General features: G+C 45.1%; 1 protein-coding gene across 1 annotated transcript in view; it reads right to left on the bottom strand.

Annotated features, from left to right (window-relative positions):
• The window catches only part of lrrk2 (leucine-rich repeat kinase 2), a 71,529-nt gene that overhangs the window by 46,215 nt on the left and 6,454 nt on the right, over positions 1-18,860 (bottom strand). The window contains 26 exon segments of the mRNA XM_046355980.1: positions 1,024-1,205; positions 1,553-1,742; positions 1,895-1,988; positions 2,271-2,419; positions 2,687-2,937; positions 3,127-3,338; positions 3,433-3,523; positions 3,714-3,820; positions 5,471-5,659; positions 5,887-5,968; positions 5,970-6,152; positions 7,901-8,080; positions 8,260-8,388; positions 8,480-8,619; positions 9,521-9,665; positions 9,943-10,076; positions 10,336-10,460; positions 10,943-11,072; positions 11,293-11,399; positions 11,506-11,588; positions 11,727-11,890; positions 13,059-13,178; positions 13,362-13,493; positions 14,171-14,305; positions 16,867-17,001; positions 18,633-18,721. Coding sequence (XP_046211936.1) covers positions 1,024-1,205; positions 1,553-1,742; positions 1,895-1,988; positions 2,271-2,419; positions 2,687-2,937; positions 3,127-3,338; positions 3,433-3,523; positions 3,714-3,820; positions 5,471-5,659; positions 5,887-5,968; positions 5,970-6,152; positions 7,901-8,080; positions 8,260-8,388; positions 8,480-8,619; positions 9,521-9,665; positions 9,943-10,076; positions 10,336-10,460; positions 10,943-11,072; positions 11,293-11,399; positions 11,506-11,588; positions 11,727-11,890; positions 13,059-13,178; positions 13,362-13,493; positions 14,171-14,305; positions 16,867-17,001; positions 18,633-18,721 — 3,678 coding nt within the window.

Genomic DNA, 18,860 nt, shown 5'->3' with positions numbered 1-18,860 from the left:
GTTTGCAACTGCACATGGGGACAAAGATCGTACTTTTTGGAGAAATGTCCTCTGGTCTGATGAAATAAAAAATAGAACTGTTTGGCCATAATGACCATTATGTTTGGAGGAAGAAGGAGGAGGCTTGCAAGCTGAAGAATACCATCCCGACTGTGAAGCACGGGGGTGGTAGCATCATGTTGTGGGGGTGCTTTGATGCAGGAGGACCTGGTGCACTACACAAAATAGATGACATCATGAAGTAAGAAAAGTATGTGGATATATTGAAGACATCAGTCAGAAAGTTAAAGCTTGGTCGCAAATGGGTCTTCCAAATGGACAATGACCCCCAAGCATACTTCTAGAGTTGTGGCAAAATGGCTTAAGGACAACAAAGTCAAGGTATTGGAGTGTCCATCCCAAAGTCCTGACCTCAATCCTGAGGAGAGAAGGGCTCGTAATAAGGGCTCACAAACACCTGGAAACCATGTGCACCATCGAGAGCATCCTGACCGGTTGTACCACGGCCTAGAATGGGAATTGCGCCATCCACGACCACAGGCCCTCCGGGGGTGGTGAAGACAGCTCAGTACATCACTGGGACCGTGCTCCCACCCATTCAGGTCATCTACTCAGAACGGTGCCTGAGGAAGGCACACAGCATCATCAAGGACCCCACACAGCCCAGTCACAAGCTGTTCTCTCCCTTACCGTCTTTCAGATGGTATCGGATCATGAGGTCTGACACCAACAGGCTATCTACAAGACATCAGACTGCTAAACACATGAACTGGCCTGACCACCTGCTCTGATTCTCCATAACTTAGCACACACACATTCATGCTACACACACATCACAACTGCTGCTACCATTATACTGCTCAGTTTATACACTGCCTCCCATCCCCCTTCCCCAAAACACAAGTAAATATTAGACTATAAATGGTGCCTTCCTGTATTATACTTATGCGAAAATATGTGTTATTTTGAGCCATTTACTTCGAGAAGGAACCTGCAAGTAAGCATTTCTTTGCAGACATTCACCTGACTATGTCTTTGGTCTTGTTGCCAATGTGCTTGAGATCCAGGCTGAGGCGCAGGCCATCCAGTGGCAAGTCCCACAGCCGGCTCAGCTTGCCCATCTCGTCAGGGAAGGAGCGCAGGCCGCCATTACGGCTCAAGTCGAGAGAGGTCAGCTCCTCCAGCAGGCCGATCTGAGGAGGGACCTGAAACAGACAGGGGTGAAAAGGTCAATAATACCACTGATAGGAAATGTACTTTTATATTTTTATATTTTAATTAACCTTCTTATTCTCCTTGAGATAACATATATTTTCCAAGAGACCTGTTCTAGAGAGAACATGCAGTTTATGATGGAGGTGTGAGAAGCATTGAGTACTGTATTGTCCCTGTTCACCATATACGACCGTTTTAATGGTAGTTAGTTAGATTGCCTGGTGCTAACAAATGTCACATACTTATTGTGACACGTGTGATCACTGTCAGTCACTTTGGCGTCTGCTAAATGACAATGTCAATGAAATATTAATAAGATGAATAAATAAATGCTGACCTCTGTGAGCTTATTGTCACTCAGGTGTAGTTTCTCCAGTCTGGCCCACTTGTAAACTTCAGGTCCACTCAGGTCCAGCACTCCGATGCGGTTCTGACTGAACATGAGCTCCCGCAGGTTGACCGATGCCCAGGCGCACGGCCCCGGTAAAACTGTGATGTCATTGGTCCTCATATCCACAGACCGTAAACTGAAAGCAAAGAAAAATCAAGGATGAGTTGTATTGAATCTCAAGTCAGATACATTTTTGCACACTAATAAGCAGTTTTTACTCAAATAATAGTTAACTAATAAACGCCTTCTACAACAATGTAGTTGCCTTCACTAAAACATCAAACTTACTTTGGAAGATCCAGAACGGCTTGAGGAATGGTAGTGAAACTGTTATGTGATAACTTCAGAGTTGTTATCTTTGAGGGAAGATGTGACAGCGAACCTATGACAGCAGAAACACAAAACACAATGTCATACAATGAATATGTTCTTATGTCACTACATACACAAATTAACTGTTTATCTAGAATTAACAACATTTATTAATTTGTCTGGCAATACTTTTTCTAGAAATCGGTTTGACTTGAATGACTTTCACAGATATGCCTAATAATTGTACCAAATAATAATCCATTGTAAGACAGCATTGGAGAACTAGTACAGACCCCATGTTCTGTCAGCATTAAAAAGGATTAAGTAAGTAACTGCGTTCACATGTACTTACTGAGATGGTTGGTACAAGCACTGAAGTTCTCTAGTTTGGGGCAGCCAGACAGGAAGTCACGTGAGATGCTCTCCACACTGTTCTTACTGATGTCTAGGAGCTTCATCTCCAGAAGACACAGAGGAGACCACAGCTCACTCATTCTGTTCCTACAGGAGAGGAAAAGGTGTAGAGACAAAGTTATATTCATGATATTTTATGTCACATACTTGGGTTCAAATCAGAGTAGTTTTCTTTCAAATATTTTGAGGACTTAATTGAACTTGTCTAGCGCCAGATGGGTCAAATGTACATGTTTGACAAAAACTAAACACCAATTCCTGCTTTGTAATTATTTTTAATATAATTTTGTGCCTATTACACAGCTAAAGTAAAACATTCAGCAGTGATCCAAAGAACTCCATTTCCAATCATACCCCTCGAGGGACAGCTCCTCCAGTCGCTCCATTGCCCGGCCCAGCTGGTGGGGGAAGGTGGTGATGTGGTTGTAGGACAGGTTGAGTTGCCGTAGCGACGGGCAGGTGACGGCAGGGTCAAGGGTCAGAAGCGGGCCGACACAGTTACGTGACACGTTGAGCATGGTCAGTGAGGGCAGGGCCAGAAGCTCTGCCGGCAACGACTGCAACTGGTTGCCTTGGAGATCCAGACGTGTCAGACTCTTCAAGCTCTAAGAAGTATAATTATTATTATTTTGAAGAATTAAATAAATCATCGCAACAACAAATGATATAAAATGATGAATACTTTTTTTAGATGCTGACAAGATTCTGTAGATTAACCGAACATTGAATTCCCCACCATTTTTACATTTTGCATCATCTATACAACATTGAAGCATTCTGAACAGACCCCACACCTCACACAGCCCAGAGGGGAACTCTGATAGGCTGTTCTGGCTCAAGTCTAGTCGATACAGGTGCTCCAGCTGCTGTCGGACAGAACCATCGCCCAACAAACATGACACAGAGTCCAGCTCATTCCCTGATAGGTCCAGCAGGCGGATCCACTCTCTGTCCCCGACCAGAGGGGAGGAGTTATACCCAGAGCTCAAGACTGGGGAGTGAATACCTGTAGTAGAAACAATAGAAATAATGGATAACCATTGATATGATACCATTGATATTTTGAACAAGGGCAAGTAAAACTAATGTACTGTAAGTACCTTTCTGGTTAGGGGTTGTCCTGCCATACCTCCTCTGAAGTGGCTCGTTGAGCTCAACCTCACCCTGGACTCCCTTCGGATGGATACAGGACTGTTTGATTGGTTAGTAAATTAATTGGTTTAATTGGTAAATTGATTGGCACATATCTTAATTAATTCATTTATTGAAAGAGAGCGAGAGAGCAAGAAAGAGAGAGGGGGACAGTTAAGTTTTTTCTCTGAAATAGAGTAAGTTAAAAAAATAAACAATATTTCTATTGGTCGTAAAGAAGATAGCCCACCTCGGAGCTAAAGTGCCTGCGACGCCCATTCTTCCTCTTCTGTGACCCTGCCTTCCACTCCTCCGACAAATCATTGGTGGATAGTGCCAACAAAAGCGAATCACTTCCTGTGAAAATAAGGAGACATCCAGTAAGCAAGACATTCCCAAAATAAGGCAACTGTGGCCAATAATTAACAGTCACCAAATTAGCTATTATAATCTCAGCAAAAAAAGAAATGTCCCTTTTTCAGGACCCTGTCTTCCAAAGATAATTCGTAAAAATCTAACTAACTTCACAGATCTTCATTGTAAAGGGTTTAAACACTGTCCAATTCAACAATTAATGAACATGCACCTGTGGAACGGTCGTTAACACACTAACAGCTTACAGACGGTAGGTAATTAAGGTCACAGTTACGAAAACGTAGGACACTAAAGAGGCCTTTCTACTGACTCTGAAAAACACCAAAAGAAAGATACCCAGGGTCCCTGCTCATCTGTGTGAACGTGCCTTAGGCGTGCTGGAAGGAGGCATGAGGACTGCAGATGTGGCCAGGGCAATAAATTGCATTGTCCGTACTGTGAGACGCCTAAGACAGCGCACACCACGTGTAACAACACCTGCACAGGATCGGTACATCCAAACATCACACCTGTGGGACAGGTACAGGATGGCAACAACAACTGCCCGAGTTACACCAGGAACGCACAATCCCTCCATCAGTGCTCAGACTGTCCGCAATAGGCTGAGAGAGGCTGGACTGAGGGCTTGTAGGCCTGTTGTAAGGCAGGTCCTCACCAGAAATCGTCTCCTATGGGCACAAACTCACCTTCGCTGGACCAGACAGGACTGGCAAAAAGTGCTCTTCACTGATGAGTCACGGTTTTGTCTCACCAGGGGTGATGGTCAGATTTGAGTTTATCGTCAAAGGAATGAGCGTTACACCGAGGCCTGTACTCTTGAGCGGGATCGATTTGGAGGTGGAGGGTCGGTCATGGTCTGGGGCGGTGTATCACAGCATCATCGGACTTAGCTTGTTGTCACTGCAGGCAATCTCAACGCTGCGCGTTACAGGGAAGACATCCTCCTCCCTCATGTGGTACCCTTCCTGCAGACTCATCCTGACATGACCCTCCAGCATGACAATGCCACCAGCCATACTGCTCGTTCTGTGTGTGATTCCGTGCAAGACAGGAACGTCAGTGTTCTGCAATGGCCAGCGAAGAGCCAGGATCTCAATCCCATTGAGCACACCGGGGACTTGTTGGATCGGAGGGTGAGCGCTAGGGCCATTCCCCTAAGAAATGTCTGGGAATTTGCAGGTGCCTTGGTGGAAGAGTGGGGAACATCTCACAGCAAGAACTGGAAAATCTGGTGCAAATGAGGAGATGCACTGCAGCACTTAATGCAGCTGGTGGCCACACCAGATACTGACTGTTACTTTTGAATTTGACCCCCCCTTTGTTCAGGGACACATTATTCAATTTATGTTAGTCACATGTCTGTGGAACTTGTTCAGTTTTTGTCTCAGTTGTTGAATCTTATGTTCATACAAATATTTACACATGTTAAGTTTGCTGAAAATAAATGCAGTTGACAGTGAGAGGATGTTTCTTTTTTGCTAAGTTTATTAGATACCAAATAACCTTGTTTAACTTGTTGTTATTTTTACCAAGTGATTCCATTGTGATTATCAAGAGTGAGTAAAAAGTTTGAAATAAACATGATTTGAACGTTGACAAGGAGCACTGTTCTGTGTGTCCCATGGTCCTCACCGTCACTCTCCATATCGTCGTTGAAGACAAGACTGTCCTCTAAAGACAGGAAGCTGGAGTCATCACTCTCGTCTGACATGTACCCAGAGGTAAGGCAGGGGTCAGCTAGAGACCTGGGGGTGGAGGGGGTAGGGGTCATCTTACCCCTCTGGAAGGATAACACGTACCGAGCTAAACATGCACCCTTACCTGAAAACACAACAGAGAGAACACACATCCTTTATCCCAGGTTTTTAACCCAAATACATATGCACACGTACAGTACATAACAAAATAAATGTTCTATTCATTCTAGATTGGAAATCTGTAGGCAATATGATAGTTACAGCTTTCCTTCAAATAAGATATAGAGATCTACAGGAGAATCTAAGAAGAAGAGTCTATAACTGGAAATCAGCATCAGTGACTAGACTCACTTGTGCTGGAGGGTAGACTGTTGGCGCGACCTCGTTCAGCGAGCAGGGGGCTGAGCCAGGCAGCATCCACCCGACCCAGCCTGAACCCCCCCCAGACAGAGGGCATTGTTGTTCAGGTCCAGCCCCAGACGCCCCAGTAGCTGGATGATCGCAGGGCCGTCCCCACGACGCACGCTGGCCCCCAGGGCCCCACGCAGGTGCTGCTCATGGACCCCTCGACTGAGAAGCAGCACCACAAGCTGTAGAGGCCCGCCCTGCTCACACACCTGGGAGGGGATGCAGTGGGGAAGTGGTTGAGCAGGTGGGGGGGGGGGGGTCGAAGGGCAAAGCCTAAGAACTGAGCTCCCAAAATGTAATAATTTAGAAAATGTTTAGGGCCTGAATGACCCAGAGTCACCTCTGCTGCAAAGGATAAGTTCATGATTCCATGTGTTGTTTCATAGTTTATGTCTTCACTATTATTCCAAAATGTAGAAAATAATAAATATAAAGAAAAACCTTTGAATGAGTAGGTGTGTCCAAACTATTGACTGGTACTGTACATACGTCGGAGGTTTACATATACTTAGGTTGGAGTCATTAAAACTAGTTTTTCAACGCCTCCACAAATTTCCTGTTAACAAACTATAGTTTTGGCAAGTCAGTTAGTACATCTACTTTGTGCATGACACAAGTCATTTTTCCAACAATCCAACAATTTTTCCAACAATCCGAGTTGGTGCCCCCCTTGGGTTGTGCCGTGGCAGAGATCTTTGTGGGTTATACTCTGCCTTGTCTCAGGATGGTAAGTTGGTGGTTGAAGATATCTGTCTAGTGGTGTGGGGGCTGTGCTTTGGCAAAGTGGGTGTAGTTATATCCTGCCTGTTTGGTCCTGTCTGGGGGTACAGTGTCACAGTGTCTCCCGACCCCTCCTGTCTCAGCCTCCAGTATTTATTCTGCAGTAGTTTATGTGTCGGGGGGCTAGGGTCAGTCTGTTATATCTGGAGTATTTCTCCTGTCTTATCCGATGTTCTGTGTAAATTTAAGTATGCTCTCTCTAATTCTCTTTCTTTCTCTCAGAGGACCTGAGCCTTAGGACCATTCCTCGGGACTACCTGGCCTGATGCCTCCTTGCTGTCCCCAGTCCACCTGGCCGTGCTGCTGCTCCAGTTTCAACTGTTCTGCCTGCGGCTATGAAACCCTGACCTGTTCACCGGACATGCTACCTGTCCCAGACCTGCTGTTTTCAACTCTCTAGAGACAGCAGGAGCGGTAGAGATACTCTGAATGATCGGCTTTGAAAAGCAGGAGGAGGGACTTGTGCACTTCACAAAATAGATGGCACCATGAGGAAGAACAATTATGTGGATATATTGAAGCAACATCTCAAGACATCAGTCAGGAAGTTAAAGCTTGTTTGCAAATGGGTCTTCCAAATGGACAATAACCCCAACTATACTTCCAAAGTTGTGGTAAAATGGCTTAAGGACAACAAAGTCAAGGTATTGGAGTGGCCATCACAAAGCCCCGACCTCAATCCCATAGAAAATGTGGGCAGAACTGAAAAAGCGTGGCCAAGCAAGGAGGCCTACGAACCTGACTCAGTTACACCAGCTCTGTCAAGAGGAATGGGCCAAAATTCACCCAACTTATTGTGGGAAGCTTGTGGAAGGCTACCCAAAATGTTTGACCCAAGTTAAACAATTTAAAGGCAATGCTACCAAATACTAATTGAGTGCATGTAAACTTCTGACCCACTGGGAATGTGATGAAAGAAAAGCTGAAATAAATAATTCTCTCTACTATTATTCTGACATTTCACATCCTTAAAATAAAGTGGTGATCCTAATTGACCTAAGACAGGGAATGTTTACTTGGATTAAATGTCGTGAATTGTGAAAAACTGAGTTTAAATGTATTTAGCTAAGATGTATGTAAACTTCCAACTTCAACTGTACATACATACATACACATACAGACGTACACACACACACAAATTACATTTCATCAGATCCCCATAGAGATCATTGCTGACCTGGTATATGAGCGACTCGGTTTTGGTCTTCTTGTTGATGTCGGCTCCTAGCTGGATGAGACACTCAGCCATGAGCACATCCCCGTCCTTACAGGCCTTCTCCAGCATACTGTACCTCAGCTCTGCATCGCCACACATCTTGGACAGGGCCAGGCATGCAGCCTTATGCAGCTGGGAGAGCTAGAGGAAGAGAGAGAGACAAAGATGAGAGAGAGACAGAGAGAGAGAGAGAGAGAGAGAGAGAGAGAGAGAGAGGTGGGGGGATAATGGGGGAAGAAGGGGAAGTTATGAGATGGGTAAGGAAGGAAGAAGACCAAGGATTACAGAGTATGAGGACACACAGAAACACACACGCTTACCGGGTAGCTGTACCGGTCAGGTGGTCCTTCTTTGAGCTGGAGGAAGATCTCGCTGTCAAAGCCTTCCCTCTGCAGCTCCCCTGCTGCCCCTGAGCAGGCATCCAGCATTCGGAGGGCCACCTGGAACCCCTATTTAGTTTTAAAAAAATGTGTCATTAATTGAAATAACTGGAAATCTTCTAGACAAATATGGCTTTGAGGACCATAGAGGATTACTCACCTTTAACAGCATCTCTGTGTCCTCCCTGTACTGCAGGAGACTGGTAACGAGAACAGACGCCAGGACGGGAACTATCATTCTGGACAGCTTCTTCTTAGACACAAGGCAGTAGAGGAGGTTTAGACCCCAGTAGTGTATTTCTATTGAAGAGGCAGGAAGGGAGTCAGTGTATTTCTATTGAAGAGGCAGGAAGGGAGTCAGTGTATTTATATTGAAGAGGCAGGAAGGGAGTCAGTGTATTTATATTGAAGAGGCAGGAAGGGAGTCAGTGTATTTCTATTGAAGAGGCAGGAAGGGAGTCAGTGCATTTCTATTGAAGAGGCAAGAAGGGAGTCAGTGTATTTATATTGAAGAGGCAGGAAGGGAGTCAGTGTATTTATATTGAAGAGGCAGGAAGGGAGTCAGTGTATTTATATTGAAGAGGCAGGAAGGGAGTCAGTGTATTTCTATTAAAGAGGCAGGAAAGGAGTCAGGGTATTTATATTAAAGAGGCAGGAAGGGAGTCAGTGTATTTATATTGAAGAGGCAGGAAGGGAGTCAGTGTATTTCTATTGAAGAGGCAGGAAGGGAGTCAGTGTATTTCTATTGAAGAGGCAAGAAGGGAGTCAGTGTATTTATATTGAAGAGGCAAGAAGGGAGTCAGTGTATTTATATTGAAGAGGTAGGAAGGGAGTCAGTGTATTTCTATTGAAGAGGCAGGAAGGGAGTCAGTGTATTTCTATTGAAGAGGCAGGAAGGGAGTCAGTGTATTTCTATTGAAGAGGCAGGAAGGGAGTCAGTGTATTTATATTAAAGAGGCAGGAAGGGAGTCAGTGTATTTATATTGAAGAGGCAGGAAGGGAGTCAGTGTATTTATATTAAAGAGGCAGGAAGGGAGTCAGTGTATTTATATTAAAGAGGCAGGAAGGGAGTCAGGGGCAGAGCCTTTATGTCTCTGCTTTACTTGTCTTTATTCACGTTACTTGACAGGGACAATGCACATTGATCGCCATTTCTGTAAACGTGCCAGATTTAGCAAGCAGTGTAACTACTCTCTCTCACCTCGTTCCCTAGGGAACATCTGTAGTGTGTGCAGCACAGTGTCTATCGCCCCCTGTTGACAGAGCAGGTCTACAGCACCAGAGCAGTCAGCCAGGGCAGACAGAACACGCAGGCCACACTCCTGGATGGCTGCACTGCTAATAAACTACCTCACAAACAACAAAAAGGTATATATTTTAATGTGAGTCTATTATTAACAAGGATAACTGTGAATTCTAGGGACCAGGGATTGTATTCCTAAATTGTCTCAGATTAAGAGTGCTGATCTAGTAACAGTTTTAGGATGTGCCTTTTAGATCACAATTGATAAGATTACAGGGACAGGGTGGACCTGATCCTTGATCAATACTCCTACTGAGATGCTTTGTGAACACGGGCCCTGATTTGAGCAGGGAATGAATTGCATGGGGTGATATGATTACCCTGTTGAGTGTCTCTAGGTAGACTGTGTGGGCCCCCTCCACCACACTCTGGTTCTTCTGCACCCTCAGAGACACGTCCACTGTGTCTGGATCAGCCACAGACACACCGTGATCAGACACCCGCAAACTTCGATCTGCTCAAACACACAAAAGATGACCGAAAATACATTCAGATTTCATTAGCTAAATACAGCTGACTAAGACAAAAGGACTCTAGCAGTCTTGCTTTGAGCACTATGGCTGGAGCTTGATACACATATGTACACGTGTGCACACTCAAAAATGCTTCAACACTTGTGAACACGTACACATACCTAAATACTTTTAAAAACACATGTAAATGCTGGAACACTTGTACACCATAAGTGTTGACTGTCTATGTGCGTCTCCTACCAGGACAGAGGAAGGCCAGGCTGGCCCTCAGAGCTTCCAGCTGGACCTCAGGTATGAAGTTATGGACCTTCATGGCCCTAAGGATCTGACCCATGGCCATGTCCAGTTCATCCAGACTGGCCATCCTACAGAGAGAGGCAAGGGACATGAGTAGTACCCTAGACCAGTGGTTCCCAAACCTCAAACCATGGGGACCACTGGTCCCCCCCCCCCAATAAAAACGATAATAATTTTAAGGAACTCAGTCAGGCTTACTCTTGAAAATTGTAATAGTAGAATTCACAAGGTGCAATTTCCAAATTGGGAAGTGCATCATCAGTTCCTCTTTTTATGTTAGTCATTACATACCTTCGAACTGAAGCAGTGATTGTCAACCCGGAGTACTGATACCCCAAACTAACAAGTTTGGAACATACTGTTAACCTGTATTTATACTGAATATTCTCATTGCGATCAAATCTGTTTTGTAAGACAAACCTGTTCCACAAGAGAAACCTGCTCTGCAAGTAGGAACCTCTTCAGAAGTTGACTGATGTAATTATACTCAAGCCCGCAACAGGAATGCGTAAATGTCAGTGGAAATCACGTCAGTTGAAATTATTCCTACCTTCCCTTGAAGAGCAGGTGGAGCAGTTTACATCCACCTGCGGAGACCTCTGGAGAGGACAGATGTCTCTTCATCATCTCCACCACGTTCACGTGGAGGCCGTTGGACAACAACAGAGATCGCATTTTACCTGCAAACACACACACACACACACACACACACACACACACACACACACACACACACACACACACACACACACACACACACACACACACACACACACACACACACACACACACACACAAGCTGTTAAATCTTTAGCAGTAATATGCAGAGGCTGAAGCCTGACCTGACTGAATGTCACCTCAGACAGTTTATGGGGAGTAACAGGAGCTAGTCTGACTCACTATTGTAGGTGATGAGTGTTCCCATGGCGCTGGCAGCAGCCTGGAACACCCCAGGGGAGGAAGAGTGGAGCAGCATGGCAGCCATGATCTGTCTGTGGACTGGTGTCCTGGGGAGCACACCATCACTGTCAATCACAATACCAGCAAAATTGTAAACGCTTAAGCGAATGGTCGATGACTACACCATGAGGAAAGCTCATGCTCACGGACTACCTTCCGTCTTGCTCTTCTGTGGAATGGTGCCATGACTCGCTGCCATGCAATAGCAGGCTGTGTATGGCCCAACATGCAGCTTCCTAGGGGGGTGATGGTAGGAAACAGAAAGAGAGAGATGAGGACAGACAGAAAGACTGAAGAGTAGTAGGACAGTGACTAAAATGTCAATACAAGACTAGCTAATAGATGATGTGTGATATAAAGTGCTGAGGACTTACCTGCACTGTGGAATCAGCAGCATGGACCTCCAGAGCTCTGCAGCAGGCCTCCATCCAGCACAACCCCACATCATCCACCACCTCCTCCTTACCTCTGTTCTCCTCCGCCTCTCCCTCCTCCATCCCTTCATTCACCACAGCTTTGCTCTGCACTATGGTTTCAGCTGAGTGGACGAGAAACAGGAAACAACAGTGGTGAGCCAGGTGTGAAGAAAGATATGTGTGTGTGTTTCAAGTTTCATGAGCCGTATCTATGAGTGGTATACACCGTCCAAACGAAATGCTTACAACAATAAGAGGTAATAAAATATGAGAATATGGCCTCCAGAGTGGAGCAGCGGTCTAAGACACTGCAGTGCTTGATCCGTCACTACAGATCCAGGTTCGATCCCGGGCTGAGGCCCAGCGTCGTCCGGGTTAGGGGAGCGTTTGGCCAGCCGGGATGTCCTTGTCCCATCGCGCTCTAGCGACTCCTGTGGCAGGCAGGGCGCAATGCACGCTGACATGGTCGCCAGTTGGACGGCGTTTCCTCCGACACATTGGTGCGGCTGGCTTCCGGGTTAAGCGAGCAGTTTCGGCAGGGACGCATGGTTCTCGACCTTCGCCTCTCCCGAGTCAGTACGAGAGTTTCAGTGATGGGACAAGACTGTAACTACCAATTGGATACCACAAAATTGAGGAGAAAAAGTAAAATAAATAAATACAAAATAAGAAGAATATGTACATAAAGTAAATAATATTAAATATTTTACGTATAATACAAGGCACAATTTATAGTCCAATATTTACTTCTGCTTTGAGGAAGGGGAGGATGGGGGCTAGTGTATAAACTGAGCAGTATAATAAGAGTCAGGTAGCAACAGTTGTGATGGGTGGGAGCACAATCCTAGTGATGTACTGGGCCGTCTTCACCACCCCCCTGGAGGGCCTTGTGGTCGTGGATGGAGAAATTCCCATACCAGGCCGTGGTACAACCGGCAGGATGCTCTCGATGGTGCAGCGTTAGTATTTGGAGAAGATCCAGGACGGCATCCTGAATTTCTTCAGGTGCCTTAGGAAATAGATGTTGCTACCTCTTGACAACTTAGAACTTGTGACTCTTTTTACTGCTGTCCCATTGATGTGGATTCGGGGCATATTCCTTCCTATGCTTCCTGAAGTCAACAATCAACTCCTCTGTTTTGCTGATATTGACAGAGAGCTTGTTGTCATGACACCACAATGCCAGTTCACTTACCTCCTCCCTTTAGGCTGACCTGTTGTCCCTATAGGCGTAAAACCGTGGTGTAGTCAACAAACTGTGTGTGTATGTGTGTGTGTGTGTGTACTCACTGAGGGCAGCCAGACAGGAGAGAGCAGCAGCTTGTAGAGTGGCGTTCTCAGGGTAAGTCAAACAGGCTCTTACAGTGACCCTATGCACCCCATTCAGCACCAGAATACTACAATATCTTTCTGAAAGAGATACATTGAACTATTGGTGAGGGGTATGTTTGTGGTGTCGGGGGGTTACCCCAGACTCATCGCTTAACTTTACAGCAAGTTGCAGGGACTGCCGTGTGGCTGAAGAACAAATAAAGTATTTTGGCTCTAAATCCTACTGCTCATGACCTCTGACCCTTTGACCCTGGAACTGACCTGATGTAAACTTTCTGAACAGACAGCAGCCGACCTCCTGCAGTGCCTCGACCGCTGGGAACGACTCCATGGCTCCAGCCACCACACTGTAACACCTCTCTCCCCCCGACATCAGGATCTCCACGTTACTGGCTATGATTGATTGATTGAATGATAGATTAATATTTCATTGATCCCCAAAGGGAAACTCAATGTCAGCAGCAAATGAAACAGACAAGTAGGGTTGCCAAATTCTGGTAACTTTCTGAAAAGTCCCAGATTTTCCAGAAATCCAGGTTGGAGCCTGGAGGATTCCCAGATTGCTTACTTATTACCTCCTCATTCCATCTTCCAACTAGGATTTCTGGCAAACCTGGATATTTTGAGAAAGTTGCCAGAATTGTGCAACCCTACAGAAAAGAAAACACAAAAAAGAACACAATCTGAAAAATAAGTGGCATGATACACAAGGTACACAGACGTCAGAGAACAACAACAACAACAACAACAACATGGTGATTTCCCATACCACACAGAAAACAGGCTTGACATTGGGTCAACTCAAATGAAGATAATCATTGTGAGGAGTGAGACAAGAACCTAACTATATATTTACTGAGAAAATCTACCAATCTTCGAGAAAAGGCTCAAATCTAATTAATTGTTTTCAGTGGGCCTAGCAGCCAGAAAATAAATTATAAATCATTTATTTGGTCCCAGAAATACTGTCCGAGAAAGGAATGTGAGAAAAATAAGAGAAAAGAGAAAAAGCAGCAAAGAGGGGTGGGTTAAACAGACATGTTTTGTATTCTTCTTCATTGGGGACTTACCAGGACCTGCGAGGGGAAGGAGTACCTTCATGGCCTGCAGAAACAGGTCTTCACTGTCGTGAAAATGGTGGAGAGCACCTAGAACCACACTGTGGTCCTGGTTCTCCAGAAACTCTACCAGATCGTCATCAGACACTGCCAACACAGAGATGCCCACAACATCAGTCAGAGTATGAAAGAATATGCCTGAAAAATCCCAGGACACATTAAAAAAATCCCCAAAGGACTTCTTTGCAGATTTTGATAGCAAGGTAAAATCCCCAATTTGCAGTACAGCCTAGGTATCTCCACTGGTGACTAGGTATCTCCACTGGTGACTAGGTATCTCCACTGGTGACTAGGTATCTCCACTGGTGACTAGGTATCTCCACTGGTGACTAGGTATCTCCACTGGTGACTAGGTATCTCCACTGGTGACTAGGTATCTCCACTGGTGACTAGGTATCTCCACTGGTGACTAGGTATCTCCACTGGTGACTAGGTATCTCCACTGGTGACTAGGTATCTCCACTGGTGACTAGGTATCTCCACTGGTGACTAGGTATCTCCACTGGTGACTAGGTATCTCCACTGGTGACTAGGTATCTCCACTGGTGACTAGGTATCTCCACTGGTGACTAGGTATCTCCACTGGTGACTAGGTATCTCCACTGGTGACTAGGTATATACACTGGTGACTAGGTATATACACTGGTGACTAGGTATCTCCACTGGTGACTAGGTATATACACTGGTGACTAGGTATCTCCACTGGTGACTAGGTATATACACTGGTGACTAGGTATATACACTGGTGACTAGGTATATACACTGGTGACTAGGTATATACACTGGTGACTAGGTATCTCCACTGGTGACTCCAGGTATATCCACTGGTGACTAGGTATATACACTGGTGACTAGGTAGAATATACACTGGTGACTAAAGGCATATATTATTATATACACTGGTGACTAGGTATATACACTGGTGACTAGGTATCTCCACTGGTGACTAGGTATCTCCACTGGTAACTAGGTATATACACTGGTGACTAGGTATATACACTGGTGACTAGGTATATACACTGGTGACTAGGTATCTCCACTGGTGACTAGGTATCTCCACTGGTGACTAGGTATCTCCTTCTGTAGCTCAGTTGGTAGAGCATGGCGCTTGTAACGCCAGGGTAGTGGGTTCGATTCCTGGGACCACCCATACGTAGAATGTATGCACACATGACTGTAAGTCGCTTTGGATAAAAGCGTCTGCTAAATGGCATATATATTATTATTATTATTATTATTATCTCCACTGGTGACTAGGTATATACACTGGTGACTAGGTATCTCCACTGGTGACTAGGTATCTCCACTGGTGACTAGGTATCTCCACTGGTGACTAGGTATCTCCACTGGTGACTAGGTATATACACTGGTGACTAGGTATCTCCGCTGGTGACTAGGAATCTCCGCTGGTGACTAGGTATCTCCACTGGTGACTAGGTATCTCCACTGGTGACTAGGTATCTCCACTGGTGACTAGGTATCTCCACTGGTGACTAGGTATCTCCACTGGTGACTAGGTATCTCCACTGGTGACTAGGTATCTCCACTGGTGACTAGGTATCTCCACTGGTGACTAGGTATCTCCACTGGTGACTAGGTATCTCCACTGGTGACTAGGTATATACACTGGTGACTAGGTATCTCCACTGGTGACTAGGTATCTCCACTGGTGACTAGGTATCTCCACTGGTGACTAGGTATCTCCACTGGTGACTAGGAATCTCCACTGGTGACTAGGAATCTCCACTGGTGACTAGGAATCTCTGCTGGTGACTAGGAATCTCCACTGGTGACTAGGTATCTCCACTGGTGACTAGGTATCTCCACTGGTGACTAGGAATCTCCACTGGTGACTAGGAATCTCCACTGGTGACTAGGAATCTCCGCTGGTGACTAGGAATCTCCACTGGTGACTAGGAATCTCCACTGGTGACTAGGAATCTCCACTGGTGACTAGGAATCTCCACTGGTGACTAGGAATCTCCGCTGGTGACTAGGAATCTCCACTGGTGACTAGGAATCTCCACTGGTGACTAGGAATCTCCACTGGTGACTAGGAATCTCCACTGGTGACTAGGAATCTCCGCTGGTGACTAGGAATCTCCGCTAGTGACTAGGAATCTACCCTGAGTGAACAATACATTAAGAACACCTGCTCTTTTCATGACATTGACTGATCAGGTGAATCCAGGTGAAAACTATGATCCCTTATTGATGTCACTTGATAAATCCACTTAAATTAGTGTAGATGAAGAGGAGAAGGATTGTTAAGCTTCAAGACAATTGAGACATGGATTGTGTATGTGTGCACTTCAGAGGGTGAATGGCAAGTGCCTTTGAACGGGGTATGGTAGTAGGTACCAGGCACACCGGTTTGTGTCAAGAACTTCAACGCTTCTGGGTTTTCACAATCAACAGTTTCCTGTGTCTATCAAGAATGGTCCACCACCTAAAGGCCACCCAGCCAACTTGACACAAATGCAGGAAGCATTGGAGTCAACATGGTCCAACATCCCTGTGGAACGCTTTCGACACCTTGTAGAGTCCATGCCCTGACGAATTGAGGCTGTTCTGAGGGCAAAAGAGGAGGTGCAACTCAATTTTGGGAAGGTGTCCCTAATGTTTTCTAGACTCAGTGTATATCTCACCTCTGTCCAGTAGCAGCTGGAGACCACGGCAGCCCTGAATCTGAACCTCCTCACTGGAGGGGAAAGTCTTCATCCCCTCAACGATCAAACTAAACACATCCTCTTCCTCATCCCGAATCAACAACACGATCACATCTAGACACAGAGAAAAAAACATCTGGTGACACTTGAATTGAATCTGACCCCGCAGTGCTAATGTTTAATCACTTGTTATAAGCATGTATGAGCCTTATTAATGTCTTGTCAAAAGGTTTCTATAATGTTGTCTATCAAAATATAGACTTATTTACACAGGATCATAGACATTTTTGATGCATTTCTTCGCTGGTTAAGGACACTTTGACCTTTCGCCCATAGAGGAACTGAAAGCACCTAGGTTCACTTCCTACCTTGTAAATACCTCCCCCCCAAGGACAGTCCTGGAAACTCCTGTGCTGTGTGTGCACATTTCTGTCTCGCTTAACCTTCACTTAACACTGATACTGTACTGTCCCTTTGACTAAAGAGAGGGTTGGAGTGGTGGGGAGAGGGGACCACGTGACCTAATTCAATTTGCTGCATTCTAAGGGCTCCTTGGCAACCATGGGTATGATGTCATATCTATTACATGATCTGTCAATAACTGAAAATAATTGACTGAGGGCAGAAATCGACAGACAGAGCGACTTTAAGATGAGATATGCCAAGTTAGACAATATGATGAATTGATTATCTTGATGACAGATAAATAGAGAGGACACTATTGGCCTGAGTAGTGGAGTACAGGTACAAGACATGGACAATTTAAACATTGTCTGATAGTATAATATACCACTTGTTGTTGCAGTTTCTGCCTGTAATGGGGGGGGGGGGGGCTGCCATTCCTATCACTTGAGCATGATCGGAAAATCCCCTCCTTACAGACACTAAGTGCAAAAACAAGTGATACACTGTCATGTTTGTCTGTTTACTGTACTCCACTACAAGCAACAAGTGATATGACGGTCACGTGTATATGCTATGTTTACAGTCCTTGAATTCCTAACAATAATGCTTTCAAGAGATTCTCCAGTACTTTTGTATCCTTTTTAGCCAGCAGTTCTGAAAGTAGAGCTCACTAGCCAAAAGTAGTCTCTGAAAATGTAGTACTGTCGATTATTGTATGTGCAGATATTGTATGAAGGTACGCTCTTGTCACACTGTCTGTAGTTTTGCTGTAAGGCTATGTTTACACAGATACACTACATTGTCAAAAGTAGGTGGACAACCCCTTCAAATTAGTAGATTTGGCTAATTCAGCCCCACCCATTGCTGACAGGTGTATAAAATTGAGCACACAGCCATGCAATCTCCATAGACAAACATAGGCAATCAAATGCCTCAAACTTTAACTTAGTATACGGCAAAGAGCTACTGTATGTAGCTGCCGACGGCTCATTCTGAGGTTAACCTGGCACAGCATGCTGGTATCTTAATGTTCTTTTTGTTGTTAGGAATCATTTGTGTGTACTAGACTGATCTAGTGACTTTTTAACAACTACCATAACATATTTCTAGTTGAGTGACTCGGCTCCCAGAAGTCTGTGGCCCGTTGTTATCTTGAGTCATGGGATGTGGGTGAAACTGTTGTAGAATGACCTCCAGATAGGAGAAAGATGTATTACATATTTATATAATAGCATATAAAAAGAGTTGACTAAGACCCAGTGGTCAAAGAAATAATTGATGCATTAAACCTGCAAGAGGTAGTTCTTCTCCTGTCCTTTTCAAAATATGCTTTATTGTACCTGATCTGAGGAGCAGAGCCAGTGCCCTGAGCCCAACCATCATCACTCTGCAGTCTCCACTGTGCTGGGACAACACCTTAAGGATCTGCCTGGAAATCATACACAGGGTAAAACATAGTGGAGCGAGCACATATAAAATCACACATGTGCACACAAACACACAAATAGTATGCACGTGCACACACACAATTTTCTATTCAGTTTTTGCACCAACAGCACTGAACAGTG

The sequence above is a fragment of the Oncorhynchus gorbuscha genome, linkage group LG01, assembly GCF_021184085.1.
Source record: "Oncorhynchus gorbuscha isolate QuinsamMale2020 ecotype Even-year linkage group LG01, OgorEven_v1.0, whole genome shotgun sequence".
Classification (NCBI taxonomy): Eukaryota; Metazoa; Chordata; class Actinopteri; order Salmoniformes; family Salmonidae; genus Oncorhynchus; species Oncorhynchus gorbuscha.
The sequence above is the reverse complement of the archived record's forward strand: the minus strand, read 5'-3'. Positions and strand labels throughout refer to the sequence as shown.